Raw genomic sequence first — 9798 nt, 5'->3', positions numbered from 1 at the left:
TGGGAAAAACAAGATCTAAAATCACCTACAATCAGAGCATATTCTTTTCTCCTATGAAATTCCAACCCTCTCAATTTAAAGTGTTAATATGTTACAAATCTAATAAACTCAATTAAAATGCTTGTGACTTTTCGGTTAATTGATGTTTTAATTAAATCAAGGTTTAACCACTTTTAAAAATACATTAGCACAGATCCGTACTTAGTATACACAGTACTCAGGATGTAATTTAATTTTTGATTCTTTTATTTATAAGCTTAAAGCACCTTCATGTCAGAACCATAAATGTACACTGAGTATATGCAGATTTGGAGTCTACCACAGTATGAAATGGTATCAGGAACTGGGCTGAATCTGTTTTACCTCCAGGACTCATTTGGAATTTACTCAAATTTCAACATTTATTCACATTTTTTAAATCTCTTTTACACAAAAGTAAACGTGTAAGGAAAGACCCAATACTAAGCCTATAGCTCCTCACAAAGGAGTAAAAATTCATGAAGGGTACTGAAGTAGAGAGAATAATTTAATAAAAGGACAAAGATGTAGAAAGCACCCAAAACTCTAACTTGGAGAGCAAATGGCTAAACTCTTTCAGGGACCTCACCAAGACTCTCACAGGTTTTGAGTAAAGCTCTGGAATAATATGTGGTGTTTCTGTGGCATTTCCAAGGAATCAAAGCAAGTGGAGGTATTTTTTACCAAGAAGAGTAGACAAAAAGAGCAAGTGTCAAAAAATGCAGAAACACATAAAATCATAGTTTGCTTGCATTATACTCTCAAGTTAACTCAATTGCAGCTCATCTGTATCCCATGAACTATAAATATGAGCTACTGCAGAGCTCATACTTACAATGGCTATATCAGTTCGCCTATCAATACCAGGATTCATTTGGCTTTGGGACTACTTGGTTGACATATTAAGAAATTTCTTCAAGGTGTCTTTGAAGCCTAGTATCTGTTTACAATCTGGAAAACACACATCATTCTCAGGTCTCCCGGGAGATATGCATGAATTCACTCCATAAGTTATGACCAATACAGGTAACTGCTTTCTTTAAGCTGATTCTTTGCTCATTTACATAAACATTTCAGAAGTGAATGAAGCCATTATTCTTGATTAACATATGGTGCCAATTCACTGATTATCATAAGCATAGAACTGTTGCATATTCCCAAATTATTTCTACTTTGCCTAACAATGGTCAAATTTAGATACCATGTAATTTTTTAATTTTTCCCAGACCATACAAGATAAGTGATTTCCCAACTAAATTGGATTCTATTTTGTTAAGCAGTTAGACAAAAACCTGGAAATGAAATCAAACAAACTAAAACCGAAGAATTTATTTATAAAGATGGTATTTTTATTTCATCTCCCCTAATTCCTCTCCCCTGCTAAAAACAAAACAAACAAAAACAAAAACAAAACAAAACAAACTATGAAGGCCTTTTAGAAGTGTGATGGGTTAGGTCCCCGTTGTTGGAAAGTTCTGAAGTCTTCATGGGCATGATAAAGACATTAGCTGAACCAACGTTTCTGAAAATTCATGTTTGCCATTATCTAAAACTAACAGAGGTGCAAAGTCATAACTGAATTTTAACCGTAAGTCAGAGAAATCAAACTTCTAAATTTGGAAATAATAACAATTTAATAGACAAACAAAACAGTATCACAGTGAATAAAATATTAAAGCATTATCTTTTTTTCATTCAACAGCATGAAGAGTTTTCTGGTGTCATACAAAGATTGCTCTTTAAAGCCAAATTAACTAGAAAAAAGACTGCCACAATACATGGAGACACAAATTTATCACTGTAGACATTATACAGATAAGCAAAACACACAGTACCCATGTCCAGAGCTTTCTAGAAATCTCATTATATAACTCATCAATTTACTCAATGTTACAATTCAGAAAAAATGAACATTTTTTTAAAAAACCTTATAAACATATAAATCCAAACCACAAAACATCTTCTAAACATGATATTTACTCTAAACACAAATGGATTTCTGGAAATTGCATCACAATGCTATCTAAACTAGATTTTATGAAATCATAAATGTATTTAGCTGTATCTTGGGGCTTTTATTCATTGGACCATATCCCATGTATACTTTTCTCATCCTACTTAACTTTGGGCATACATATTCCCAAAGTTTAGTTTTACAATAAAAATCAAACTGCTATTCCAGTTGGAATGGGTGCACTGTACCTGCATCACACAACAAAGATTTCATCACGAACAAGTTAAAGTCGTCTTAGTAATGCCCCCTTTCTAAGCTACAAATATTTTAATGTTAATAATTAGTAATGGGTTTTAGAGACTAGAATGCTTTTTCAAATTTTTGCCTAGTTTCTGTGAACATTCTATTCTATTCTGCCAACTTGTAATCTGCTAAACAAGTTCTTCTCAGAAATATATACATTCAACTTTTCCTACATCATGAAAATAAGTTGATTAACTCAAATCACCTAGGTTATGCTTGTATTCAAAATAAATTGTGTAAGAACTTGAATTCATTTCAAAACCAACTCAAAGACAACAGGAATAGCAACATGTTAAGCTCCACTCTGTCCCTGCCATTTACTTCCTTGAAGGGTCTTTTCAAGTAGGGCATCAGCTTTGCATGTCTCTTGCCCACCCCTTTGTCTAGACTACAACATAAAGTCTTGCACATAAACCTAAACCATCATATTTTGGTACAACTCAGTACTGTACAGCAAAATACTTAGGTTCTTAGCACTTCAAACTGTAAACTGAAGCATCTCATTAACTGTTTCTGATTTTCATTGCCACAGTTCACCTCTAATTGTTGTAAGATTCAGTAAAGTAAATCCTAATAGAACCAAAAATACAATGGGGGAAAAAGTCTTTATGAATTTGTAGCAACTAATTTAAACGTAACCTTTTCAGGACAAGGGGTGAGGCTGATTGGGCAATGTGGTTTAAAAAAACCAAAACTAAGATGTTATAAGGAAAGAGTCAAATGAAGGTTTTCATGAATAGTAACCACTCTATGAGAAGTTCATTCTCCTCCATTCTTCTCAGAGAAGACTGAGGAGAGAGGAAAATAGACATGGAGGAAAGAGTGTGTCTCTAGGACAAATGGCCACATTCTGCCATGAAGTTGACTGTGATGCAAATTCCTCAGTGCTTTTCATTCTCTTTAGTAATATGGCAAAACAGGTATTCAGTTGAAACCACCCAAGGGAATGGAACTGAGTTTCCTCTTGGCAAGGGAGAATGTGCAGAGGGAACAGGTATCTCAATGGGAATGCTGACTATAGAGAGTGACTTGAGACAGAAAACACCTGAAGACAATTCCAGGGTGTTCCAATACCAGGAATATGGGGAGGGGAGGGAGTACACACTTTGTAAATGGATGTGTCTCAGAGCAACTTTCCTCTTGTGTCCAACCGCCATCACAGAATATCCATGAATACGAAAGGAAGGATCCATTCATTCCTAAATCTCCCCACAGCATAACATACCACACCACTACCGTCTGTCTGGCTGTACTGAGTGAAACCCTGCCCTTTCTCTGGGAAGACTCATTGCTGTCAGTGCTCCATGAAGGGTGAGCTTATACAATTGTGCTAACCCCTAAGTAGAAATGAACATTTTTACTTCCGACCTACAGGAAAACCAATCAAGTCAATACATGACCAAGGGCTTTATTAATGTCATGGACACTAATCATAAAGAACATAAAAGGAAATAAATTATAAAGTATCTAACTTCACACTCAAACATGGCAATGTGTGTCCAATTTCTTATTTTGCATATCAGTCAAGAAGGAGGTGCCATACAGTCTAGAAATTCATGACAAACACACTGGCAAAAACCATACACCATAAGAATAACAAGGCTCGAAGGGACCAAGCTGACAAAGACGACCCCAAGGGTGACTTTCTTAGACACCAATAAGTAGATTCCTAAGGGTAAGGAGCTGAAGTAGAGCAAACCTAGCAACCACACTAACACCCGGATGGATGTCTGAAACAGCAGGGACGTGCAGTTCCACACAGTCCAGTTGTGTGACACAGTGGTGACAGAGTCAAAACTCGCAGGCCTATAAAATTCCACCACAGGAGTGGAGCTCAGGGATGGGGAGCTCTCTCTCTGCACCTCCATGATGGTTATGACCAGGCAGTTGGAGGAGGTGTGAGAAGGACTGACCAGAGAGGCCAGCCTCTTGGGGGTGAGCAGCAGCTCAGTGGGGTTCTCTGGCAGGCACTTCTTCCCTTTGCCTCCACAAGTCAAGTTAACAAGGATGTTGTTGTCATCGGGCAGGCTACTAACTTCATCATCTGGCAGGCACGTCTCAAACCTGCAGAAAGGACAGACAATGACACCTTGTGGGGAGTCCCCAAAGTCTATGATTTTGTAGAGGCATTTGGCACAAACCCTATGACAACACTCCAGCACTTTGGGTTTCCTCTGTTTCAGATTGTATCGACTGTAACAGATTTTGCACTCGAGCTCATCAGAGGCCTGAGACTCCGCAGGGTCTTCGGGAGGTTGACTAGCCATCTTGAATTATGTGTGCAATCTTCTGCCAGGTGGGTCTTGTTGAAGAATGGCTTTGATTAAGGTGCCCCTCTGAATATCATATCATCCAAATCTGGCAGCAACACAAAAAGGCAGGACAAGTAGTGAAAGAAACCAGAAGTCTTCCAGGCATTTTCAACTTCTGCATATAACTCTGTCTCAAATGCATATTTATAAAGGCCACATGAAGAATCTGTAAAGAAGAAGAGAGATTCTAATATAATGAACAGTTCATTGAAAAGGTGTTTCTGAAAAGTGCTTTATGGAATTTTCTGGGCTTCAAGGATTAGAAGCAATAAACTTAGAAGGTTAAATCCCCTTCATCTTTTCACATACTTCTGTCATCAGAACAGGAAAGTGTTATCTCCATGCTTAGCTGTTTCAGTCAACAAGCATGATAGTGAAGAAAGAGTTAAGAATCCTAATGGGTGTAAAGGACAGTGTAGAGCTAGCTATGTGCTCTAGAACATACTTTAGTCTAGATACAAGAGATTTTCACTCTGAAACTTGTAACAAATTCTGGCCTCTGAAAACAGAATGGGACATGTATCGGAAACAGAAGACTAATTCGAGTATTGCTGGTGTAAATACCAGGTGTCTAAATACCATCAATAGTGCTCATGAATACACAAAAGGGAATATTAAGGACAAATGTTAAAAATGTGTTTTCAGAGAGTGCTTTGATAGAGATAAGAGCATATTTAAGTAGAGCAGACTGTTCTTACCTTCTCAGTGTAAAGAAATCTGTTATATAAAAGCCTTTATTGTTTGACTATTCCATTTCAATTTTTTTTGTTTCAATGCCAGTCTTGAAAACCACAGCTGTGCATATACATTCACTAAAGGAAGAATGAGGCATGTAACACCCAATATAAGCACTATAAACAAGTCAAGTCTAAGTCCCAAGAAAGAGAACTAAATACAGATAAAACATGCATAGCTATGTCTCTAGACATGAAGAAATCACTTGTGCATGGCTATCAATAAATACTCAACATTCACTTACTCATCTACTTTATTTCACACAAATTCTTTAGTAAAAGGAAAGTGTAATACAATCTACAGTCCTTACTATTACTATTGCTATTACTGGTTATTACTGGCTTTGGACAAATGGCTGAAGGTTAATTTCATATGCACAGTCAGTTTTCAATTTTCAGTACTAATGGAAGGAAGCAGTGTTAATAGAAAATCTCCAAATTATTTTTAACTAGCTTTAATATATGTGGTATTTTTGGTAGTTGATTCACCTTAAATTATGTTTGGCTTAGAAAAATATCAAAATGTATTTGATTTTCTGAGCACATCTCCAAGCAATAATAGCAAAAAGCTGTCATAACAGCTCTGAGGGCAGAGAGTAACTGCTAGACATTTAAATTTGCTATGGATCATACTGCACTAACAGAGAAAGGCAGTGGGTAGCTGAATCTGGATAATTTTAAAAATCATGAATAGTTGACTTATTAATACATATTGTCTTCATTTTACGACTTTAATTTTTAATCGACTTCCTATTCTACAAGAATGTGTAATGGACAGCAGTGGCAAGATGTATACTTGGTGGCAAAAAGACGTCAATCTATAGAATCTCTGGTAACCAAAAATGTTGGTAGGATTTTTAAAAATATAGTATATGTATGCCTGTATTTCAAAACTGCTACCATGACCAATCTCTATGCATCCAGCGTAACACACAAAAAAGATATACAGACACAAACATCAAGTCTTCTCTCTCCTTTCCTTCCATGTGCCCTAATTTTCCTCATTCCTGATGCTGATCCCATTCAGGATATGCAGGTCCATGTCCCTGCAAAACATGACTATGTCCTGCTCACAGTTCCACAAGGCTGGCATTTTTCCTCCTATGGGATGAACATCTTCAGGATGATAGCCAAAGAACAAGAAGGAGTTCTATCCTGGTCAACACACACAGTCCTAGCTCACTTCATGGGACAGCCCCTAGCCCTGGGCAGTTCACTGGTGATCTGCCACCTAAAAAGCTCCCATTCATTCCCTGCTGAACACAGGGCTCTTACAACAGTACCCCCGTTAGCCACACACAGACTTCAGCCCACCCAAATGGAACATGTAATTTGTTCTTTGGAGCTACATGCCCACCCAGACATAACGCTCTCCTGAATCCAGAGGTTAGGAAGCTGATGGTCCCAGTAGGATTAGCAGCATTGTTTGTCCCCACTGCCATAGAAAGGACTGAGGTATGTGAAGTCATGTGGAAAAAGGAAAAGAAAGTATGTAAACATATGCATAAAGACATCAGAAAAAAAGAGCAAAACATCCAGTGAGGATAACTAGGCAAAATTACATCTAGAGGCACAGAAAGCTAGAGTAGACACATAAGTGTTTATGAATACGTGAGAACACATTAGAACATCAGCACTTGACAGTCAGCGGGTCACATTCCTCCTTTCGGTACCAAGCTTCCAACCATTAGAAGAGTAGCAATAACACTTTATGTTGAGCCAGCCACAATTTCTATCTGATAATTGTGTGAACCTAAATTATTTCCTTGACAATATTGAGCTATTATTTGAAACAAAGCTTTGTTTTGTCATAGAAATACTCTTTCAGATTACTGAATATGTTAAGATAGAGTGTTATGTGATTATAATGTTCATATTTATAAAAATTTATATAAGGGACTTCTTGGTAACATGCAAAGAAAATACTCAATATTCAAATATCCAATACAAAATATACCTACTCTAATTCCAAGGCCAGCTCTAGCAAACCTATTCCACCAGCAGGAAAGCCTTCATCAAGTCCTGCCTCTAAGAATGGCTCTTCTGGGCAAGACCAGGTGACAGCCTTGAGCTCTGGCAGCATCCCTGGAAATGCAGCCAACACAAGTATTTCTTCCTGGAACGGCAGAAAACAGCATGGTGATTGTTCCTCTTGAAAAGCCAGGCTACCAACTGCTAGAGTAAAAAAAAAAAAAAAGTTTCATCTATGTCATTATGATTTTAAGATCCCTCAAAGAACTTGAATAATAACCAAAAATCTAAACCTTTCTAGGGTTATAATTAGTCAGAGTTGTTCTTTGGGCCTCTAAAATACAGCCATTCCATCCCATCTCCACCCTGTCTTCACTTCTGTCAAAGCCTGTGGACAACAATCATGATGTTCAGTGAAAGCCAGATTCAAAAAGAGTAATACTACATGAGTCCATTTATATAAAGTTCACGAACACACAAAATCAAGCTGTAGCATTTAGGGGTGCAAGCTTAGGTAGTAGAGTTATTATGAAAAGTCTGGAGGTGATTAGACTACATGTCAGGTTTATTAGTCCATTCTCATGCTGCTAATAAAGACATACCCAAGACTGAGTAATTTATATAGAAAAAGAGGTTTCATGGACTCACAGTTCCACATTGTGGAGGAGGCTGGGGAGTCCTCACAATCAAGGCAGAAAGTGAAGGAGGAGCAAAGGCATATCTTACATGGCGTCAGGCAAGACAGAATGAATGCCAAGCAAAATGGGAAACCCCTTATAAAACCATCAGATCTCGTGAGAATTCACTATCATGAGAACAGTATAGAGGAAACTGCCTCCATGATTCAATTATCTCCACCTGACTCTGCCCTTGACATGTGGGGATTATTACAATTTAAGGTCAGATTTGGGTGGGGACACAGAGCCAAACCATATTATTCTACCTCTAGCCCCTCCCAAATCTCATGTCCTCACATTTCAAAACCAATCATGCCTTCCCAACAGTCCCCCAGTGTCTTAACTCATTTCAGCATTAACTCAAAAGTCTACAGTCCAAAGTCTCATCTGAGACAAGGCAAGTCCCATGCACCTATGAGCCTGTAAAATCAAAAGCAAGTTAGTTACTTCCAAAATATAATGGGGGTACAGACATTAGATAAATACACCCATTCCAAATGGGAGAAATTGGCCAAAACAAAGGGGCTGCAGGCCCCATGCAAGTCCAAAATCCAACAGGGCAGCCAAATCTTTGACTCCATGTCTCACATCCAGGTCATGCTAATGCAAGAGTTGGGTTCCCAAGGTCTTGGACAGCTCTGCCCGTGTGGCTCTGTAGGGTACAGCCTCCTTCCTGGCTGCTTTCACAGGCTGGCGTTGAATGTCTGCAGCTTTTCCAAATGCATGGTGCAAACTATCTGTGGATCTATTGCTCTGGGGTCTGGAGGACGGTGGCCCTCTTCTCACAGCTCCACTAGGCAGTGCCCCAGTGGGAACTCGGTGTGGGGGCTCCAACCCCACATTTCCTTCCACACTGCCCTAGCAGAGGTTCTCCATGAGGGCCCCACTCCTGCAGCAAACTTCTGCCTGGACGTCCAGGCATTTCCATACACCCTCTGAAATTTAGGTTCCCAAACCTCAATTCTTGACTTCTGTGCACCCAGAGACTCAACACCACATGGAAGCTGCCAAGGTTTGGGGCTTGCACCCTCTGAACTCATGGGCTGAGCTGTACACTGACCCCTTTTAGCCATGGCTAGGATATAGGCCACCAAGTCCCGAGACTGCACAAAGCAGTGAGGCCCTAGGTCCAGCTGACAAAACCATTTTTTCTCTTAGAACTCTGGGTCTGTGATGGGAGGGGCTGCCATGAAGATCTCTGACATGCAGAGACATTTTTCCCATTGTCTTGGCAATTCACATTTGGCTCCTTATTACTTATGCAAATTTCTGCAGCCAGCTTGAATTTCTCCTCAGAAAATGGGTTTTTCTTTTCTATCGCATCGTCAGGCTGCAAATTTTCTGAACTTTTATACTCTGCTTCCCTTTTTTTTGAGACAGAGTCTTGCTCTGCTGCCCAGGCTGGAGTGCAGTGGTGCAATCTCAGCTCACTGCAAGCTCCGCCTCCTGGGTTCATGCCATTCTCCTGCCTCAGCCTCCTGAGTAGCTGGGACTACAGGTACGTGCCACCACGCCCAGCTAATTTTTTTTTTTTTTTTTTGTATTTTTAGTAGAGACGGGGTTTCACCATGTTAGCCAGGATGGTCTCAATCTCCTGACCTCATGATCTGCCCGCCTCGGCCTCCCAAAGTGCTGGGATTACAGGCATGAGCCACTGCACCCAGCCACTTTGCTTCCCTTTTAAACATAAATTCCAATTCCAAACCATATCTTCGTGAATACATAAAACTGAATGCTTTTAATAGCACCCAAATCACCTCTTGAATGCTTTGCTGCTTAGAAACTTCTTCCACCAGATACCCTAAATCATCTCTCTCAAGTTCAAAGTT

The 9798-nt window shown here is 39.2% G+C and overlaps 1 protein-coding gene across 6 annotated transcripts in view; it reads right to left on the bottom strand.

Annotated features, from left to right (window-relative positions):
• Positions 1–1633: 1633 nt before the first annotated feature.
• Positions 1634–9798, bottom strand: part of RNF182 (ring finger protein 182) — a 54743-nt gene continuing 46578 nt past the window's right edge. For 3 of the 6 annotated variants that reach the window (XM_050789338.1, XM_050789337.1, XM_050789339.1), the window contains exon 2: positions 1634–4753. In XM_050789338.1, coding sequence (XP_050645295.1) covers positions 3799–4542 — 744 coding nt within the window. In that variant the 5' untranslated portion in view covers positions 4543–4753 and the 3' untranslated portion in view covers positions 1634–3798. Of the gene's footprint in view, positions 4754–5285; positions 5400–7282; positions 9519–9798 lie in introns of those variants that run through there. The other 3 variants (XM_050789336.1, XM_050789335.1, XM_050789334.1) reach the window with 3 other exon arrangements.

Source organism: Macaca thibetana, chromosome 4 (genome assembly GCF_024542745.1).
Source record: "Macaca thibetana thibetana isolate TM-01 chromosome 4, ASM2454274v1, whole genome shotgun sequence".
NCBI lineage: Eukaryota > Metazoa > Chordata > Mammalia > Primates > Cercopithecidae > Macaca > Macaca thibetana.
The sequence above is the reverse complement of the archived record's forward strand: the minus strand, read 5'-3'. Positions and strand labels throughout refer to the sequence as shown.